Source organism: Fulmarus glacialis, unplaced genomic scaffold, assembly GCF_000690835.1.
Source record: "Fulmarus glacialis isolate BGI_N327 unplaced genomic scaffold, ASM69083v1 scaffold31704, whole genome shotgun sequence".
Taxonomy (NCBI): Eukaryota; Metazoa; Chordata; class Aves; order Procellariiformes; family Procellariidae; genus Fulmarus; species Fulmarus glacialis.
The window spans coordinates 41,270-64,304 of NW_009210447.1; the positions used below are offsets into that span (position 1 = coordinate 41,270).

The 23,035-nt window shown below is 37.2% G+C and overlaps 1 protein-coding gene across 1 annotated transcript in view; it reads right to left on the reverse strand.

Moving 5' to 3' along the window:
• Positions 1-21,814: 21,814 nt before the first annotated feature.
• LOC104076344 (poly(A) polymerase alpha) overlaps positions 21,815-23,035 on the reverse strand; it is a gene marked incomplete at its 5' end in the record, with an annotated part of 33,242 nt that continues 32,021 nt past the window's right edge. The window contains one exon of the mRNA XM_009577171.1: positions 21,815-22,753. Coding sequence (XP_009575466.1) covers positions 22,658-22,753 — 96 coding nt within the window. The remainder of the gene's footprint in view (positions 22,754-23,035) is intronic.

Consider the following 23,035-nt stretch of genomic DNA (forward strand, 5'->3'; position numbering starts at 1 on the left):
GATCAACACTCCCACCCATCTTGCTGTCGTCTGCAAACTTACTAAGGGAGCACTCGATCCCCTCGACCAGATCATTGATAGATATTAAACAGAACTGGCTCCAAAACTGACCCCTGGGGAACACCGCTTGTGACCGGCCACCAACTGGATTTAACTCCATTCATCACCACTCTTTGGGCCCGGCCGTCCAGCCAGTTTTTTACGAAGTGAAGAGTACAACTGTCCAAGACATGAGCAACCAGGGGAATGCTGTGGGAAACGGTATCAAAGGCTTTATGAAATCCTAGGTACTCAACATCCACAGCCTTTCCTTCATCTACTAAGTGGGTCACCTTGTCATGATGATCCAACAGGAGAGGGGTATCAGAGACCAGTTGGTTATGTGACTTTCTACAGACCTTCTGCTGAGGATACTGTTTGCAGTAGGTAATGTAACAGACTTTAAAGGAGATTTTACTTCAGGTAAAGGAGCAGGGACTATCACTTTGCTCAGAGTCCTCTGTGGACTCTGATTTTTAATGTTAAAAAGAGATGGGAACATTCTGAAACAAAAGGTGAATCCTTTATTTACAGGAACATATGGTCATTATGTGTCGATTCTCAAAAGCAGAAAGATAGAAGTAAGGCAGAGGAACCAGAAGGTAGAGTGAGTGATGGATAACGTGATCTAGTGGGCCTAACGGAAAAATGGTAGTGTGAGATTTATAATTGAAATACTGATATTGATGAGTTCAATTTATACAGGATAAAAACAGGATAAGAACAACAATAATATTTAGCAATGATGCAGCACTTTTCATCTTTGGAGCTCATTAACTAATTAATCTTCACAACACCCCTGAGAGGCAGGTAAGTATTATTATTATTATTAGCCCGTAAGAAAGATAAATCCAGGATAGAAGCAGAGGAAGGTGGAATTAAGAGCCAGAAGTGACTTTGTAATAGGGAGGAGGGTGGAAAATAACTCCCGTGTTCAGTCACAGCAAGGGGCAATTCCATTACCAGAAGAAGATGGCGTGGTGCAGGAAATATTCATATAGGAGATCCATTCTTTCTTCCACACCAGAGTAAAAGGCACAAATGATGAGACAGGAACTGAACCAGTGGAGTAAAATTTATAAAAGGAAAATAAGGTGAGTCAAAAGGCAGCAGAATGAGTTAATGCGAGCCAAGAATGGCAAAGGGCAAGAAGATGCTGAAACTTTGAAACGTAACGCCAAAGCAGTGCTTTTTCGTACTAGTGAACTGAACTATTGGACTGGCTTTCAATAGGAAAAATAATAATAAAGACTGTGTTTGTAGACAGTGAAGAATTAGCAAAGGCCTTGTTGATAAAGCTAGGATAAAACACAGGAACTTGGCTATGCTGAATGCTAGTCTGGCAGCAGACTCACATCACAGAAATCCCACATATTAAAATGAGATAATTCTTGACATTTAATTCTCTTATTCTCTCCTCTTATGTGTGAGAGAAAACAGAAATATTGAAGGGAAAAATAGGAAGCAGGCATAACAGTAATCTTCCAAAGAAGGTAGGAGCTGATGTGGGCAAGATTGGGAGGAAGAGCCGTAGAACAAACTATTTGAGAGTTGTCTTGATTTTTGTGTCTTGCACTGAGATGTTCTGGGCCTTGTATTTTAGAAGTCAGAGCATGCACACATTCAGTCGGAAATAACAAAACTCTGCAGTTCACAGAAATTTTGCCTGAGATTTTTCTAATTTTGGCAGTTAAAAAAAATTACAAAATTGTTTGGTCAATTTGAACAGGTTGCCCATGTTATTCTCTGCATTTCCCTGTCAGTAAACTGGAGATAGTTCCAGGTTTAACATTAAATTTATGTTAAATACTTTATGTGTAACTATGATGTTACTGTATGCCTGCAAATTACCAGTAACATTTTTTTTAAAACACAGAGTTTCTCAAACTTACAAATGAGTATTTGCTCAGGCCAGGATCTCTATTAAGAATAACAAACCAGGGGGCTTAAAGATTGACAGATGATCATAAAGATAAGAAATAATCCAAAGAGATAATAACTGCTCTCTACAAAGCTTGGCGGTGTTTAGTCTGTAAATCAAAATAAACTATGTTATTCCTGAAGTTTTTCCACCAAAGCAGGAAACAAGGCTGGCCATGGTGAGGAAGGCCATTGGCACCATTAACTATAGAGAGAGTTAGGGGAGGAGCAGCCTGGGAGGCTGCAGGTTCTTCTTCACACAGACATCAGGATTTGACTTTTGCACCTCCTTTTGATGCACGTTTCCCATTTTAAACCCAGCTAAAGCCTTATATTTGCTTGTTTGAGAATATAGTTAGGGAAAAAAAAAATTTTTTCGCCTTTTTTTTCCCCAGAGAAAATCTTCTGCATATTTAATTGACATGCAAAAATTATTTCTTGCCACCCTTCTTCTTGCACACAGGGCTGGCCTAAGAATCTGGGAGAAAGCAAACCTTTCCCTGGGACACATCCCAAAGCAAAAGGCCTGTTTTGGAGCAAAGGCACATACGGCTTTCCAGCAGTCTGCTGGTAAAGGGTAGCCCAGCGATTTTTTTCCTTTAGATCTTAGAATTTAGCCCTTGCACTCCTTTAGCTTTTCCTAATTTTTGGAAGGAAAAAGCAAGAGATACTCTCTTGTTTTTAAGTGGCAGGTGAGGAACGTTCTTCCCTGCATCCCTGTACATGAGAACCACCACAGCTAGGGCCTACAATTAGAGGCTTGCATGAAACCTGGAGCTTTTTGCACTTTAAAGACATGCCACCAAGATGCACACAGTGTTTTCTCCAATCCACATATTTTCATGGCTGTATCGGAGGTGCTACAAACTTTGACACATGCCTTATGCAGCGATACCACAACTTCACACTGAGTCTGGGCATCCAGCGTGAGAAGCAGCACTCCTGTCCTAGAAATTGTGCTGGTTTAAAGGTTCATGAAGCACTCACCAGCGGCTGCTTCCCCTGGGGTGGGTCATAGTTCTGCCCTTGTTTCTTTGAATAAAGAAAAAAGTTTAAAAGAACTTTTGTATTGTTCCTTGTAAGAGCTGAACTCAGGAAATGAATCAATCGTGAGGAGCACTTCGGCACCCTCAGTACCGGGCTGATCCCAGGAGCGTGCACAATTGCCTCTTCTGTCACTTGCTGTACCATGACACCTGCATAGCATCTGGAATGGGTTACTGATACAGAAGGTAGCCATACTGTAGTAGCACATGCAGAATATATAATTTCCACAAAGCATACTTTTAAAGGGGAGAAAAAGGGCAAAATACACTATCCTATGTCCATTAGGTATGGCCCTTAATGGGGCACGGTTTGTTCATTCCTGCACCAAAGGACAGGAAAGAAACCTTTCTGCCTTATTCTAGAATTTCCATGCTTCTTACTCATTATGAGAAAGACTTTTGATTTAATAAGCTGTTTTCCCTCTGCAAAAGAAATCACTCTTTCTCCTAAAGGAGGAGGAGTGGCGGGAGGCATTTTCTGTGCTTTTTATTGAGTGAGCCACATGTAGGAAGATCTGAATAATCTTTGGAGAAAAAAAAAAACAGGACATGAATTTCAGAACATGTGCTTTTGTGTTATTCAATAAGACTGATGGGAAGGATAAGGTTGAAGTTCAAGGCAAGTATGGAAGTGTAATTTCTCTCTGCACAGTCACAAATAAAATGAGTCTCAGCTCTACAGGATTAAATTAATTAAAGATGGATCTTGTGCTTGATGCTAGTTTGATAGAACTAGAGTTTGTAGTGGTTGTATCATGAACATAAGTGGATATCTCTAGTGGCTAGCTAGTATTTTCTTTATACTCTTGAGTGTTTACTATAGCACACAAATGCTAACCGGTTTTATCACACAGTCATTATCATATCTTCTTCCCTTTCTCTCTACTATTCAGGTGTTGCTGCTACAAAATGATTTCATATCAATTAGGAATTCCATTTCCTTCAAGGGGCTACTGAAGGAACAGCCACCTGTAATGCATGCTGTTAAACTTCAGCTGCTCTGTATCTTCACAATAAGAAGACAGGTTTTTTTAAACTCCATGTCCAAAATTGCAAGCGTTACCTAGGTATCTTTTCCTATTTTAAAAAAAAAAAAAAAAGAAAGAAACAAACAAACAAATATACACTGTACATGGCTGTGTCTCTGGAAAATTTAGTTCTTATGGCACACAATATATGTTGCAAGAAAAATCTTCTAAAGGTGACTTTAAAGATAAAAAGAAAAGTTGAAAATATATCAGATTTTTCATTGAGTTTAAAAGTCAAACAATAGCAGACAAGTACTACAAAGTTTCTGTGTTGCTGTTGAAAGCAACGGCATTTCATTACGCACACTCTAAAGATGACAGCTTCTTATTTAAGGGACAGCGATAAGAAACCCAACCAAAACAAACAACTTTCAACCTTTTTTTCATTGGGGAGCTCTAGTTTCTGTGTAATTTTATGGAAGAAAAGATTTTTTTTTTTTCTCACGTACATGAAATAATCCATTTGAGAACAAGAGTTCCAGCTGTACCTTCACACCAGTTCCTAAGTAACATTAAGGGGATCTGGCATTTGGAAGGTTAATTTTCTTATCAAAACTATACAAAATCCTAATTTTGCAGAGTAGCAATTTGGAAAAAAAATCAGCAATGGGAAAATGTTGGTTATGCAGCACTAGACATTCAGTACTCAGGGGATCAATTATAAAAACACTCATTCAGCTATTTCTATTCAAATGAACACCTGAAGAGGAGGTCTCAATGGTTTTAAAAGTGTGTGGATATTACTGGATAAATGTTAGTCCAATAAAAGAGATCATCATCTGCTATTTGTGTGCATTTAAGTTGACACTAAAAAGATCTTTGTGGAATATTGCTGCTTCTTTTTCTTTCTGTGTGTGTGCATCTTTTATCTCATATTCCCTTAACGCTTTGTGAACTGAAGAAAATAGACCAAATGAGCTGTTCTTTAAGATTAAAGGGGCAGCATTTAGTTGAACACACCTGAATGTGGAAGGAGTCTATTTTCCTCACACTTATGAATATGTAATGATGTGCTTGGAGGCACAGTCACGAACCCCTAATAAGAATTCACGAGTCTGTGTTTGAAAACAGACATTTGCATTTGCCCTCCGGTCACAGTACATGGGTCATTCTTATTCAAAAATTTATTTGCTTTATTTTTCTATTCCCCCTCCCTTTCCTTCCCACCTCAAAATATTTTCTCATTTCCAGGTTTTGTTTTGAGAAAAATTAAAAAGGGAGGGCTAAATCCCTCCAGAACATTCAGGATTCAATTAGAGTGAGCTTATTCAGGGACATATACATTTATTTGTGCAAGTGAAAAACTCCATTGTCTGATTTGAGGAAAGAATATTTTTCAATCTCAGGACTAGATTTGCTTTACCAAAAGCATTTGGCAGGATTTGAGAAGAAACATAAAAATCCTACATAGGTGCATAACACAACATTTTTAAAAGTGAAAATTGGGAATAAAGTAATAGAAATAAAGCGATCTAGGTTAGGGATATACTTAATAAAGTTGCATAAATTCTTAGGAAACGCTACCGCTAAGAAAAAAACAACAAAGCATCATAAACATTAGTACGGTGAGCTAATCAGTGTCATACACCAGACTACCAGCTTTGAAGGCACGGTATCCAGGTGGGGAAGAACAGGCTGTGGAGATTGGTACTTAATGAGAATATTGCATTTCTCTTAAAATTTCTTATATAAAAAGCTGTTGGGGAGCTACTCCAAAATACACTCAGAATCATATTTTTTGTTCACTTTCTAAGCAGTATGTTGTAGTTTCAAATTAGGCACAGGGGAAGATTTTGCTAAGATTTTTTAAATCCCCGTTTTTTCAGCTCTTTCTCATTCCTTTTTTTTTTTCTTCAAACAGAGAAAAGGAAAAAAAAAAAAAAAAAACACCAGAAAAGAAGAAAGTGAAAGAGAGAGAGAGAAAAAAAACTTGCAGCACTTTACTCATTATCTGAATAGCAACCATGGAAGAATCAGGCCTGTTTGCCTGAAAAAAAGCCAGAGACTATTTAAAACAAACAAACAAAAAACCACAAATAAACCCAAGCAAATTCATTTGCAGAGAATGGAATTACTGAGCTATTGCAAATCACCATAAACAATTTCAGATGCTCACTATCAAATCCTCATGTTAACGCTTATACATTCTACAGCTGTATTAAAGATTTCATCATCACTTTGCTAAGGGTCAGCGGAAGTTAAATAACCATCCCAAAGCATGGGAGGATTTCAAAATATTCAGACTAAAAGTTGTAAGTCTAATTTGTAGAGATGTTTGAGCTTATTGTAAAGATTCTGAGACAGTTCTTGGTGGGGCATATACGTGCACAGATATACACCTAAAGTATAGGTACCCCCTTAGTACCTACACTAGCACACGTGCGCACACAGACATACTCACGCAGAGCTTGAGCTGATTACAGTTTACTACACATTTTCTAGGTTTTACATTACTATCACAAGCGTGACTTTGGTAGGAAAAAAGAGTCTATTGTGACAACAGTAGTCAAAGAGCAAACCATTATTTTAGATCTAACAGTGACACCTGCAGTTGAGCCCCACACACTTAACATGCAAACATCTCATTTAGAAAAATATATCCATCTTTTTGAATCATACGTATCTCCGGCTTAATTATCCTCGTGTACCTCAAATTCGCCTCTCCCATTGGCAGCACAATCAGCTTCCACACCAGCATGAATCAGCTTTTCCTCTTATAAAGCAAACAGCCTGCCATAAAGTATATAAATAGCCCAGAAAAGCTTCCTTGAGCTGCTTGGTGGGAGTAGAGCTGCCCATGCATATACATACACACAGATCTCTCCTCCACAAGCAGGCATTTCAGAAGAACCACCTGCATGTCTGAAAGGCTCATCTCCACGTTTCAAAGATTTAATCACTTTTCTGTTAATTGCAATATAAAGCATTGCATTCTGTTTGAATAAGGACTAGATAACCCGACGATTTTGATGAATCCCCTTCGTTTTCACTGCTCACTCCTTGGTTTTGGTTACCAGCTGGTGAGTGTCAGTAATGGGATCGCTCTGTTCCCCTTCTGCCTCAGACGGTCTGGGAGTTTTCACTGTTTCCGCATTATTTAAAGCACTTAGTTTTTTGGGGGTTAGGTTGCTTTGTTGGATTTTTTAAAGGAAAAAGGGTGTTGTGTTTTGATTACTGCTTTGAAGGCTACTTTTAGAGGCCTGACTCACCAGTTAAAACAAATAATATATGAAAGTTAAGATCTAATTTTTCCTTTTCACTATTCTCACAACTTACTATTTATTCAGCTTCTTCCCATATACTAGAAAACAAGCTCCTCTTTCTCTCTTAAAAGCAGAAACTGCAGCTAAAAGGTAAATCTTACTTTGCTGTCAGATGATTTTTTTTAATCACCAATTCTTTTGACCCACCTCCACTACAACAGTTTCTAACCAAGATCAGTACTTGTATTTCATCCAAGCACTATCTGAATTTGGATTTAATTTACAGCTCTCGGAGCTACTTTCTTCATCATGTAAGCATTTAGAACCTTGTGTATAAACGTGTGTTCACATGAACAAAAAGATTTCTTTATAACTTTTGTCAATATTCTGCTGATTGCTAGTTCAGTAGCAGATGTGCTATGCTTAATGGTGCATATACAAGAAGCATTCCCTAATCCCTAAATGAACTTCTTATCTCTAAATATATACAGGATAAGCTATCTAAACTCAATTTAGCAACTATGCTATTAAATCTACCAGAACCAAACAGTGAAAGAATATTGTTAAAGCCAAGCACCTGTTAGCAAAAAAAGAATCCTACTAAACCAAAACACTCCTAACCATAGATCAAAATAAATCAGATATAGTTCTACATAGATTAATTTCTATTACCAGTGCATCTACGAACCCCCGCGTCTTCATTTCACAAGTGCATACACACAGTTTTAAACTCCTCTGGTGTTGTTAGTGCCACACTCTGTCAGTCACAATTCGCTGCAGAGAAATGAGTTGTCATCAGATCAGACTTTTTAACTGCATATGAATGCAGACGGATCCATTATGAAATTTAAGAGAAGCGCACAAAAAAAAAGAAGGTAGTGTCATCTGCTGGTTGGATTACAGAACCTGGAAGCATAGCTTGTGGTGCAGAGGCTCCTGCTGCATCACCAGTTCCCTTTGTGACCCTGGAACGCAGTTTGATACAGCACCTGAATATCTTCATTTATGAAATGAGAACATTTTCACCTTCATTCACAGCCAGACTCTCAGGCCTGGCCCATCAGCTCCTCAGCAATGACCCCTCCTGTCCCTGGACCGCGCAGAGGAGAAGGTGGGGGATGCTCGGGGGCAAAGGGGAAGAACGCCTGTTTGTCCCTCAGCTGTCCCTGGCGCAGGTCCCCGTGAGAGGCTCAGTGGCAGGCCATTGCCGTCCCATTCACCCCCCGGGGCCGGAGCAGCCCTTCAGGTGAATCCTTAGAGCCACGCGCAAGTTACTGCAGTCCTGAAACTGTGGCTCCCACAGCAGGGGCTGGCCAGCGGAGACCCAAATTTGCTATACAAATGACCTCTTTTAGCTTAATCTATGGGTTTAATCTATGGGCAAACTTCCCCAACCTAACAGGCCAAGGGAGAAAATTTCCTTCCCTGTATTCTTCCTTTCACCTCCTTTTATTTGCATTGGAGCAGGGTATCACAGGACCACAGCAATAAGAAGCCAGTTTCTTTTTTCTTTGGAAAAAGTACTGAAACTCGGTGCAAGGAAAAGCTCGTAGCATCTCACAACCTCACATCACCTGTAACTACTGGAAAATAAGCATTGCCATCACTGCAGCCACCAAATGCATCTTGCATTTGACAATTACCTGACCAAAAAAAACCAGACACATTTTTTTTATTTCCACACAAGTGTTTCTTAAAATAGTTGACTATCTGCGAAGACAGTAAAAGCACGTAAGTATACAGGGATAAGAAGGGGCAAGTTACACCCAGGCCCACAAAACAGATGACTCCTGATGTTATGTGCCTGGTGGATGTTACCTGCTATGGTGGATAACTCCACCAAAGTCCAGAGGGTTCTCTTCTACTTTCCCTCTACTCCCTTGCCCCTCTTATTTCTCCTCCCCTCAGCATGAAGATCACCCAGTACCAGTTATATACCACGGACCCTAAAGATCCACTTTCTCCAACCTCTAACATTGACAAGTAGCATTAAAGAACTTTTAGCTTTGCAGAGTTTGGTTCTAATGTATAAAAAAAATCCCAAGCAAAATTGTTGACAGCCTTCTCAGAAACAGTTGCATGTGGAAGAAGAGAATCTCAGCTCAACACAGGAGGAGGGCTCCAGTTTGGGACGAGAGAAGAGGATGGTAAGTTGCCGCAGAGGTGCATTTTTAAGATGCATTTTGTGGCATCTGCCTATGTTTTTCTCAGCTTGTGCTTGTGTTATTGTCTTACTACCTTGGGAGAAGCGTTACAAAATCACCACATTTAAAAAAAAAAAAAAAAAAGAAAGAAAAAACCCAAGGAAAAATATGATTTTAAAAGAAAAGGCTATGCATATGCAAAGTTGATTCAAATGCTTTCAGATTGCACCATAGAAAAGCTGTGGCCTAGTTTTTGAAATACATATTTCACTTTATTTTGCACACAGCTGGGTTTATATTGGCACTCACACTAATATGCAAAATGCAGTATCTTGTATTCATGAATGACTCTTTATAAAATGCCAGGAGGGCACCTGCTTTCTTTTCTTTAAGTCTATATCATGACAAAGAAGAAGCCTGTATTAATGGCCAACTTCCAGCCCTGACCACAGCCCGGAGGGATTTATGCCAGCTGTACACAGGTTTGGAAGTAAACAACGTGCCCCGGTCAAAAGGAGTTTCTTACACTCCACAGAAAGAGGCTGCTAATGAGATGCAACGTACTGAAGGAGGGAGTGTGTGTCAACACTAACTGTGTACGGAGCTGTTACAACAAAGTATACGTGCACTCAGATGCATTGCGCATATCCTGGTCCTATCCAGGATATAAGTCCAGTATATTATATACGCCATCCAGTCCTCATAGCATTGCTGTAGACTCACTAGCCAAACTTCCTCCCATCCCTGGTGGATGTCAGGGCTCAGGCTCAGTGGCTGCCAGGGCGCTAGACAAACCAATTAAAGGTACCCTGGCCAGCTGTAGGTGGTGGACTTTCTTTAAAGAAAGAAAAAAAAAAAAAGAAAAAAAAAGAAGATGCATCGTATCTCAGTGGTTTAGAAGGCAGGCTATTGAAAGGACACCTCATCTTAAGAAGTTGCTTTGTCTACCATCCAAATCTGACAGGATCTGTGTGCGCTGAACTCCAGATCATGATGCAAAACTCCTGTCTCTTTCAGGATTTTCCCCCCAAAATCAGAATAACATACACGAGACAGCTTGATAGAGAAAGATTTTTCTTTAGAGTTGATTAAACATGTATTAAGAAAAAAATGTTTCTAAATGAGATATGGACAACAAATATTAGATGTATTTCATAGACATTTGTGCAGATACTTAGAACTTCAAATAGGAATTTTTAAAATTAGGCTGATGTATACTCATTATGTGGGCATGTTAAAAATATTAGAAATTCAGGTCTAGCCTATGAACTGGAATTGATCAAAAATGTATTACAATCTTCCTATGTTAAATGTATTCAACTTTTCTACACTCTGTAAGATTGTTCCTGCAATGTGCTTTCTGGTTCTGATTTGGATTAACTCTTTTTCCTGACTAAACAAGGGCACCACAATCATCTCGGTGTGCACTTCTGAGGTAAGCGAGGTACTGTAAGGTCAAATCAGCCTGAGTTTGATCAGGATGTTATTGAGCTGATAGCTTTCCATCATTACTGCACTGCATTCCAGGTACCATTTGATTGCCAGACTAGAAACGGCTGTATTTCACTAGGCATCAACCTACATATTTTGCCAAATGTAAAAAGAAACTGAAAAGTAATGGACATGATATAGATATAATAGAACAAGCATTTGTACAATATTACATCAAATCCCCTAAACAAACCTTCAAGAAAATGAAAATATATGAAGATAGAATGTATTTGTGATCAGTTCTTCAAAAAAGTAATCATCTTTCTTCCATTTCCTAACTCCAGACTTAAGCTATGTCCTTATTCCTGCATCAGGAATAGGCAGAACCAAAAAGCAAGAGAATCATCAACTGGAAAACAAAACAGTTGTTAAACTGAGCTGCGTTCACACATTTACCCCTGTCTCCCAACTCCCTGCAGCAGCCTACAAAATGCTTTGCCACTTCCATCAAGTATCAGAAGAATTAGAGGTGTTTATTCCTGGACCAGTATACTGCATATACAGTGTAAGTCTTCCTGCGGAAGTTAATTTGTAACTTCTTGGAGATCTCCCTCTGAAAGATGCAGTTTGCACTGCAAGATGTGAGTTTAGCAACACAGCATCTGCAGCAGTCTGCTCAGAAACACAGCAGGATAGGAGAAGATTGTTAACTAGTTCTTAGTCTAATAAAGATAGTTAATGCAGAAAGCAAAAAAAAATTTATTGATCAATTAAGTTATCATTGAACTCGCTAGCAGCACTAACTATTTTACTAGTAGCAAGAAGGATCAACACCAGAGGCAATGAGTTTGACACTGTCATATCCTAAAAGGACTCCAAAACATTTTATGCGCTAAAAGAACTATGAGAAATAGTGTCATCCTCCTTTTCTTAAGGCAAGACCAATGTCCTCTGTGAGGGTAATGCTCTCACATGATGTACCATTTTATACATAGACACTTCACATACTGTAAACAGCAAGCCAGATTTCTCCATTTCTCAACCTAGTAGCAAAAGTAAGTATGTGCCTTCTTTATTCAGGTAGATCCAATAAAGTTCTGATGAGAAACAAATTCATACCAGAAATACTAAGCTTAAGGTCCTCTGAGATCTATCTCCATTTTTCTTTATTTCCTCATCCCTACTCCATCCTCCTGCTAATCCCATTCCTGATACGAAATATTTTTAAAGTATTGCATAGCCTCGTCTTGGATGCAGATAAGTAAACCATGAAGAGACATGGTTTACACGTCTTAAGAGACATTAGATAAAACCAGGAAATAGTAAACAAACAGTACACTTTTGAGTCGTGACTTTTTTGTTTTTAATTAATTCTTTCACTGAGCTGGTTGCATGAAGCAGATGATTATTTTTGCAAAGACTAGTAACAATTCAGTATTGTAGAAAAGCTCTGGTCATTGCCAGAATACGAACTGCAATTCTTTGCTGTATCCATCCTTCCCAGTGTGAAAGACTGTTGTCATTTGCGGTTATCTGGGAGAATCTGATTTAAACCTAGCAATTAGAAAGAGGAGTCAGACAGCTAGTTTTCTACCTCTTCACTCCACTATACTAAATTACTAGGTGACGTTGGGCAAAACAAGTATCTTCATTTATCCATTTAAACCACACCTGTTGTATTTATTTAACTCACAGGGGCATCAAGAGGCTTAATTAATGTTTGCAAAAAGCTTTGAGATCATCAGATGAAAGATGCTTATACAAGTCCAAACTATTATAAAGTCAATGAGAAAAAAATGGATAGGTGCCAAGAGAGTCAACTGGACAAACGGCTTCTCCTATCAGTATTGTCCATATTTCAGTTACTAGTTTATCAGTGGCAATATACACGGCTGTTTAAATAAAGTTTCATACATGTTCCACTGTGTACAGTACCAGTCACCACAGTTTGTAGATCTGAAAACAGTCAGAAAGCTGTAGAACAACTCTTGGGAAGATGTATATTATACTTCAACTCAAAGACAAAAGAAGTCCTTCCTCCAGAGTGGTTCTAAACTCTATAGAAAAATTCCCAGTGGCAGTCCGCAGCACATACGTACAGTTTGATTTACATTTTTATACACTGTAACTTTTTGATCAATGGACACTGGGAAGCATCTTCCCTTGACTGTTTTATGAGGAAGAGCTTGAATTTAATATCTGCAAGCATAAATAAATAAATAAGAAACTCCCCTCTCCCTACGGATCCTAACGCTCTAGCATCTAGATCACTGCTATTAACCTCTTCCCTAAGGAATTAGAAAGAACTCCAAGATCCCAAGTAAACTCTATTCCTTGGCTGACTGGATCCCCATCAGAAGACACTGTTCTCATTATTTTCCTCCCAACCTGACAAGAAGTAGTCTTGCCTTACAATCGCTCACAGAAGCGATCCAAGATCCAAGCTGCAACACAGCTTCACTTTTCAGGTCCTGTTGTACTTCAGGCAGGACCAGGCCAGCTAAAGATGGATTTGCTTGATACCATGGCATATCACCCCCGCCCACCCCAAAGCCTAGCATAACTTTCGTATTCATGGTTTTTAATTGCAACCTGTCTCCCAGAAACAAAAGTTGTAAGCGTGCTTCTCTAGGAAGGGAAAGCACTGAACATGTTCATCCTGTCCAAGAAAAACACAGCTAAAGCAGAAGATACGAGGCCAAGTTTTAGATACTTTGAGGGGCCTTTGACAGAGACAGGCTTGGATAAGAAAAGATGAAAGATGTGGATAGCAATCAAAGCATTATTGGCAAGTGTTCAGTGTAGCAGACATTAATGTAACTCCCAATTCGGTTTAGTTTTTGCTGCCTCAGTTCAGTCCTCCAGGTAGAAGAAAGTAGGAGGAGTTTTAAAATACCACGACTACTTAGAAGACTGCTAGAAGTGAACGAGAAAAAACTGGAAGGTTGAGAAGATCTGATGGAAAATGGGATCACCATAGGGCACATCCTATTCACTAGTACAGCAGTACAGACACTTGTTTTTGGATGAAGTCAGCCAGCCTAGAAGTAGTTGTCAAAATGACAGTTACAGGGGTCCACGCTACTTCCAGTTTTTATTCCACAGTGTTGCACAGGCTGACCCTCAAAAGGTGGTAAACTTGAACTTCCACTACTTGCTTAGACTAACTTCTATAAACCACGGTAGTGCGTCTGTGCAATGCTATGTGCACTGGAGTAGCAATGCACTGCCTTCTGCTGCTTTGTAAAATTAATGTGCTTTCTTTCATCTACAGTTGTCATGCATGCTACATTAAAAAGGCCTTTTTTTTTATTAAAATCAATAGAAAAATAGAAGTGGTAGGTTATTTTTGCATTTACTGTGTAAATTGCACTTCAAAATTAAGTTTTCCTTAAAAAAATTAAAACCCTTTAACTTACCATTATGAAGAACCTAAATGCAAACCATGAACAGACTCATACAATAACGTCTTCCCCCATTTTCAGACAAGCTTCCATATGAAAGCAATTGGAGCTTGGAAAACTAGAAAAATTCTTACAAACAAAAAAGAAGTCAGTCTTCCAACGACATCCTCACCACCTTCACTGTTTTTATTTACAGGGTGAGATAGACCACAGATCTGTATCATTAGTTTGTACCATCAGAAGCTGAGAAGTGGTGCAGCCAAAATTTATTTTCAGATATGCTATACTTAATATGCATTGTACCGTTTCAGTGAGCTACAAAGCTTGTAGACGATACATAAGCAAACGGAAAGAGGAAGACAGGATTAAATAGCTGATAATCAGAATAGCAAACAGGTATACAGTTTTTAGGATTTAAGTATCTCTGTATTTTTCCTGGGGAAAAACCACCACATGCAGGCCTGTGTGTTTTTTTTTTTTTTTTTTTTTTTTTTTTTAAAGGCAAAATAGGACGCACTATGTCTCCAAACAGTAACAGTATCAAGTTGCCCAATTTTGTTGTTTTCCTCTACTGGAATACTGTTCTAATAGCATGTACAGGAACCTTTCCTCTTTCATATGATGCCTTCACAACTAATTTACAGCAGGATATAAAGATGATGTATCTGATACAAAACAGAGATTGGAAAACTAGTATGAGTTTCAAGTGGTGTGTGATTCATGCTTACAGTAAAATCCCATGGAATAATTTTAAAGCATCTTCTATGTGAAAATTCCAAGACATTCTCAAATGTTAACAGCCAGTATTTGTGAAATGTCTAATAATCACGAATCTCATTTCATATACAAGAAGGTTGAAGCAAAGAGTCAATAGCCCTGTCAAGGTCACATATACACAAGTCAGGATTAGAATTCAGGTTTGGTTCTGCCGTGAGCCAGTCTTTCTAACAAACTGCTTCATATCATAGTGGCGAGTTATAGCTGGGGTGCGTTTGTTTGCTTACACATTATATATTATTTCTCCTCATATAGCCACATTAAAGCATCTTTGAAATAATATGACTATGACCTCTCTCATTTTGAAAAAACAAAACCACTAGAACTATTTTATAACAGGAAACACCCTATAGCACCAAGATGAGCTGTTACAGCTGAAGAAGCCACTGATGACGTACGACGTTGGTGGAATGCACAAGAATGGACAATTTATTCCCACAATTCTTTGAAAATTTGTCTGTTGTCAGGTAAAGCATGTTCAGTTTGACACATAACAGTGGATGCTGAAAGTAAAAATGAGTAACTTGATTTAATCTAAAAATTTAACATACTAGAACATTAAGTAGTAGTAAATGGTAAGGATACCACTATTTTAAACAAAACTAGAAGCCTACGTTCATAACAAATGTTCAGATTACCTTTGAAATACTAATGGGCCAGAAAGGAAAAATCAACTCTGTGGTGACTGCAACAACTCGAAGTGTGACTTCCATGCATTTTTAAAAATACAGCCTAGAGTAAATCAGATGTAAAAGTATACTTTAAGCTAACAAAAAGAAAAGTCCTAATGGTACTAGAACAAACTTGCCATTTTGAATTTATCTGCAAAGACAGAACATCTGGTGTGCTTCTGGCTAGACAGGTCCTATTCAGAGCAACACTACTGAGACTATGAACCAATTCCTACACCTTCAAAACAAATAAATGCAGAAGTGAGTTAGCTTACATCCCTACATTAAAAAAAAAAAAAATCTTCTTAGGTTACTATAATCAGAGTCAGTTAATTGACAGACTTGAGATTCTCCAGAATTAAACCTACATTTTCATAAAACAAACTTTGATCTTTTTTTATTTTATTTTTTTTTTAACATAGCCTCAGTCAAGATGAAATATTTAAAAATTGAAATTCCTTGTGCCTATATCAACTACTGGAAAAATGTTACTACATCAATTCAATATTTTTTTATTCACAGCAACTACTACAAAACAAGATTTCATCCCTGTCTAGATCAAAGGCTCATAGAACAGAAGCCCGTTTCTTGGTGGTTTTTTGTTCTTTTTTTAAGAATGGGAAAGAATACATATGTAAAGAATGAATTTATTAATTCATTGGTAAGCTACTACATACTTCAATCCAGTTAATAAAAAAAAATTAGGGAACCATGTCCTGTGGGAAATAACCCTCGAGAAAGTCTATACTAGTATTTGCACAGTATGTCCACAGAAAATGATCTACCACCACTTAAAATGTGATCAGACCAAAGGATTGATCTTCCTCCTGTAAATACATTCAAAAGCAAAACATTGAAGTGCGGGCTATCGAAATTGCTTTTTAAGTCATTGTTCTTGATTAGGGTTGTGAGGATCTTTTTATCTCACTACCCACAAGGACTAGATTCTACAAGAAAAAAAAAAAAAAGCTCCTAGATGAGACATTGCACGTAGTGGTCGGAGTGATCATTAGTGTATAGAAAATCCACACGCTGTTCTGGATGAAACAGTAGGAATAATCACTAATAATTCCAATATACTGCGTGAGCAGATGGCCTAAACCATCAAATGTTTTATCAGTCTTACTGTTTCTTACATTGTGATGGATAAAAATTATACATGATAAACTGTGGCTGAGACAATGAATGCTTCCATCCATCATTCTGGGCTTCTCTTATTCTAACCATGTGACCGAGTTGAATCAAGTTTACAACATCTTGGCAGGGAGATTCCTACAGAAGCTAATATCTAGATTGCGTACATGAATAATGCATTTATTCCCCATAAAACCCAAAAATGTTAATTTTAAGAACAAGGGATTTCTATTTCACTTCATTGAACCAGACCACAATGAAATATTTCAAAAGTCCTAGCAGATCATTCACAAAAATTTCAGAACTTATCTACACTAGCCTTTATATCATCACTGAAACTGCATTTGTTCTCAAGAGACCATAAAGTTTTTAAAAAAAATGTGTGACGATCCTAAATAAAGGAAATCTCGCTTTAAGAACACAGGCTAAAAATCTAATAGAAATCCTTCATATAAGCTGCAGACTCCTCTCCCCACGCGCTGAACAGGCTTGGCACAGCGTCCAGGCATGGCCAGCTCTCTGCTGGGGGCAACGTTCTTGGCTGTGAAGGCAGAGCATGCCCTCTGTCACTCATGGCGAGCAGTCCTGTCCAACTGTCTCTTTTCGACAACTTTATCATCAATCTCTTTATTAACAGCTCCACTGCAGACTGAGAACGCAAACAAGGACAATGCGCATGCCAGATTTCTGGAAGGCACACAGCATCAGACACCATACAGGGCAAGGTTTCAGTAAAGCTGAAGCAGAAGCTGTAGCGCAATTCGTATGTGCTGTTTTAAGAAGTATCATGTTTGTTATATTTGCTTAGAATCAAACTTCTAATTGGGGAGAGGCGGGGAGGGGGGAAGTTATTCCTCAAACGTCAAGGACTTCTCCCCCCACCCCGCTTTATTCTAATGCCATTTGAAATGCCTGATCAATGAAGGGTACACTCCATTCAACTTCAACAATTTTATCTGCTTTAGGTTAGCATATTACCCTAACTGAAGGAAACGTCACAGAAATAATCTTAGATGAACTGAAAAGTTTGAACTGATGTGTAGAATTTAAGTGTGTAAAACTTTTACTTAAGTAGCCTTATTGAGGAAATTTACTTCTAAAAATACAAGCATAAAATGCATTTATGAAGTAGATGTGCTAGCTTGCAAATAAGACAGACAAAAAGACATTTGCACTTGTAACCTGCACTTGCCCAGTATCTGTGTGGGCCACAGTTATTATGGGGCAGTTTAAATGCATTGGCTATTTTCTTAACTTAAATAAATAAATGCAGCTGTCCTTACCCAACAAGTTGGAGTTTTTATCACCTTATATCAATAGTAATTTTCCTCTTTATACCTTCCTATTACTTGCCTGGATTCTAGCTCTTATTTAAAGACAGAAACTTACTGCAAAAACCAAGCTTGATAATATCTGCATATACCATTAAACAGTTTTTTTTCCAACCCTTAATATGCTGTTAAATTTGCCTTTTTCTAAATTCAGCATCTTAGAGTCTATGAGGTAAAAATTTAATAAAGTGTGTACGACATTGTCATTCTTAGTTTATTTTAAACATTCCACTAGGATACATAGGTCATAAAAATACTGAGGTCATTAAAAAAACCAGGTATGCTGAATAGGAACTGTGATCTGGTTAATTTATTAAGTGTGGGAGGAAGAAAAAAAAAGTTACCTAAAGATAGAATTTAGTCAGAACAATATAAATATGCCCAAACTTTATTAAAAAACCATTAGAGTTTAAATATCCAAAAAGCAGATGGGACATCCAGCAGTGGTTCATCGCATTATCTTTTTCATAATAAAACATGCCCTCTGAAGTTTGATATCAAAGTTTGCATTCTTTTGGTGATGATAGCGGCAGATGTTTGTAGATATTTCAAATTATTAGTTTGAACTTTGTAGACGTATCAAACTGCATCTGCCTCTATCAACAAATCCAAGATGCTTTGTTTCTATTGAATAGATCCTTAATTCTACTATGATTATTAAATTAAAAATGCTTTATTACTGATCTTTTTCCGATACAAACATTGAATCTTTAAAAAAGTGAATCTACCAAGTACTCAGCTAATGTATGTGTACACAGACATTCATGAGTGTACTATCAAGACTTGCACATTTTTAAATGATAAAGTTTTATGGTAAGTATTGTTCAGCCACAATGATGCCGAAGAGAGATTAAGCATAGCAAAACGACCTGACTAGCATGTTTATAAAGTTACATAAAGGATGCCAGGATCACTTCAACATGCAAAATGCCTTTTATACAAATGCATACAACCTCCAAAAAAATATGTATTATGAGAAAATAAACATACTCTGCTTCCTCAGTAACTACCACAGTAGTTTTTCTTCCATTTAAGTATAGATTCTAGCTCAGTAATATATAGCATGTTCTTGCTATACTGAATTATTTTTTGTTATTCTAGAAGCTGAAGAACTCAGTTTTAACTGTTATTGTTGATTAAAATTGGTTTTCTCATTAAGGTACATTTACTATCAATTGATACTCATTACTACTCAGTTACTATATACTTGTAGCTACAAGTGTAAAGATTTTGCAGTTTAAAAAAAAAAAAAAAAGAAAGAAATGCACTAAGAAATGGCATACACACATACTACCTACAGCAAGGAAGCACAACTTTTGCTGGAATTCATCAGTTCAAATGTCTGATTCAAATCAGTATGTCTAAAGCCATCTGTTAGAACCGTGGCTTATTAATGTTAATTATTTTGGCTGCAACAGGAGTTTTCAGCTTCTTGTTTGCAGATCTTTATGAGTCCGTGAACTTACTTCTGGAGGTTCATGACAGGTAACTCAGAAAAACAAGTCTATTGAAGCCCACTGCCAGCAGATTGAGAAACACTGAACAGAAATTTGTATATCTACTAGCAGATTTTTATTGGTTGGAGAAAATAAAAGAGGAATTAAAGCCATAAATAACATCAGCTGTGATGAAAGGGAGACAGGCTGGGCAAGATATAAAGATGATGAATCTGTTCTGAACAAGACAAGCAATTGCATGCTGTGAAAAATATATACAACACAAAGGTTTATTGTTTTAGGCACGATAATTATAATATGAAGACCATAATCATCAGTGGTTTTAGCAGTTAAAGGAATTTTAGTCAAAATTTAGTCAAAAGGAGGCTACTTACTAAAGTTACTCACATCAAGCATTTGGAGGATTGGGCTCATGCTGATACAAAGATCAATCAAGTGATGCACAGCTACTTGTAATTTTTACTTTTATTTCAGGGCAAGCTTAAACTATTTGACAAGAAGAGAAATAGTGCCATCTGCTGACATAAGAAATAGTCACTTGCAAGAAAAGCAAGTGTAAGATGCCAAAACTGTTACAGCTAATGTTTTTTAAAAGTGGAGTTCAAACTTTTAAAGAAAATAATATAGCCCCAAATTGTTTATGCACACATTTCTTCTAGTTTTGTCGGCTTTTAAGAATTTAAGATTTTGAGATGGACTCCTAATCAGGAGACAAGGAATGGATGCTCTTAAAATGCTGGCTTTGGTTTGTGGGTTGTTTTTGTTTGGGTTTGGTTTGTTTGGTTTTTTTAATAAACTGTGCCCCCAAGCCACTGCACAATCCACAACCTTTGCCTTTAACAGACTAGAACTCAACATCCTGAATCCACTTCCTATGTCTAACATCATGCTTATTTAAAGAACATTCAAGTACTATTTCTTTTAGGCCATAGTGTTCTTTGTCTCAGCAGAAAATTTAAGAGCTAAGCATGAATTAAGAGAGTAAAATCAATTTTGTATGTTCCGAAAAATCAGACAACTATGGGATTGTGCTGTTTTTTATTGTGTTTTCAATGGAGAAATACATCATCTGTTTACAAAATAGCTCTTGAAAAATACAAGGAGTACAGATACTATAAAACAAAGCAAACTCCAGTCATGAGACACTACGTACATCATGCGAAAGCAACAGTCTGATCTCCAGGTTATGAAAACTAGAATTAAAAAGTCACTATACAGAAAGGTTCCAAGTTTCCAGCTTGGCAAAACTTGGGTGCAGTTACATGAAACGTTTAATAAAATGAAAAAGATTTTCTGATGTGTAAACAAAATGACAAGACTAAATTTGTGCCTGGCAATTTCGATCTAAACTCCATAGCTACACAAAATACACAGACACCTTGTACACTTCAACTGTTAATATAACCTTCTTTGGGGGGGTGGACGACAGCAGGCTGTACAGGGCAAGGAAAAGAGAAATATTGTATACTAGACATCTTAGACAAATGGCAAAAAAACCCCTTCAGTTACTGCACAGCCTAAGTAAAAGATAAGCTACACTCTGACTTTGGAGAATTAATTTAGAAGGATAAGGGGAAGAGTGTAAGTAATTTAATTTTAACATGAAAGATGCACGTGTAATAGGATGGAGCACAATGAGAGAAGGGAGTTCATAAAACATGCTAATCAAAGTATGGGAAGTATGATTTGACATCCCACATATTTCAGACTTAAATAATACTAACATGAAATTTGTTATCTACATCTGGTATTACTGTTGGTATCCCTCATGTTCCTCAAATACTGCTGTTCTTTGCCATGAGAGATTCAGTTCTTTCAAAAGAAGAAGTTGTTACTTATCTTTTTTGATAGGACTACAAGAACAAAAAAATAGGAGTAAGAGAGCTTAGTAGATGTCAAGTGCTTACTAGAAATATGATTTTTAAAAATTCAATGTTGTTCAGTATGTAAAACTATTTCTGATGAGCCATCTAAAAATAAAAAGGTTAAAATTCTCAGGGAAAAATCTTTTTGCCTATATTTAAAATTTGAAGCTTTTTAATGCATACAGGACTTTTATGCATCTTATATTTAGTAATTCAAAGGCCATCAAGACAGGTGTTGTATTCCACAGGCACGCAATATTTACTTAAACACTTTAGTCATGGGACAAATTTTTGAATTTGTGCCTACAGGCCACGTGGTATTATGATTAGGTAAGGGGCGAGGGGGAACCCAAATGAAGGTCTGGCTTGTTTTTATTTTGTATAAATAACTATTGTCCTATATGGTGCATACAAGCTGCAAAAAAAAACCCCAACATTAAACGCAAAAGCTTTTCCCAAGAAATAGAAGTATCAAAAAGGGAATAAGGAGTTTGATTAGCTCAAAAGAAAGTTTATTTGCTGTTTGATTGCTGATCTGTATGCACCTTAAAACAATCCTATAAATAAAAGTAGACCACATCTTAATCATGTCCCACCAATACCAAAACTTCCCAATTACTTCCTCAACATATGTCTTATAACCTCAAGATTTGACATTTCATTTTAAAGGCTTACTGCTGCCCTATGGCAGTTGAACTAGATATACTATACATTTTTTTTCAATGTATAGTATCATAGAACGTCATCCAATTTGCAGATTACTATTATTGAAGAGATTCTTCAATAAAACAGAAGTGTATCAGTTGAAGATCTAAAATTAGTCATACTCCAATAAAAAAAGTACATAAAAGTGCATTTAAGGGATTCTTATGCCAGTTTTATCTCAATTTTGAAACAATGCATCAAACAAATTCAATCAGAATGTCAAATATGGCTACAAATAGTGTTCATGTTTTTAAAGGCAGTAATCCTTCGAAATATTTAATGCAACTGTTGCTAACACATTAATTGTACTCCTGGCTTCACATACTAACCTGGACTTCCAATCAAGTGGTGATTTTAGCCCAGAAAGGGAAGTGCACAAAATATACCTAAATCCATTTGCGATCATGTTCTAGTCTTGCACCCTCCGTTCTCCTTTTTTTCTAGCATTAGAAGACAACAGGTTGAGTTGGCAGATACTGTTTATGGACCCCTGAGGTTGTTTTTACCGGTTCAATCTCAATTTTATTGAATTCTTGATAACAGGAATAGGATTTGCAGGGAGAGCAGGGATATCTGAAAGGTCTGTACTGGGTGTTTTCTGAAAAGAAAGAAGAAGTTTGGTTGTATTTTAACTTTGTAAATATCAAAAGAAAAATACTGTAGTAACTGGCACTAACTTTCAAAAACAAGATCTTTAGAAGAGTTTTTAAGAATATAGCAAGATAAGGATAATTACAAATTATAAATATAGAAGCAGATATTTCCTTTGCCTACACAGTCATTATTAAGGAAAATTTGTATAAGAGTCTCTTTCATAGTAGGTATTTCCTTTTTTGACAACTGCAAAATTAGGAAGTGCTGCAGATAAAGCTGAGCTTAT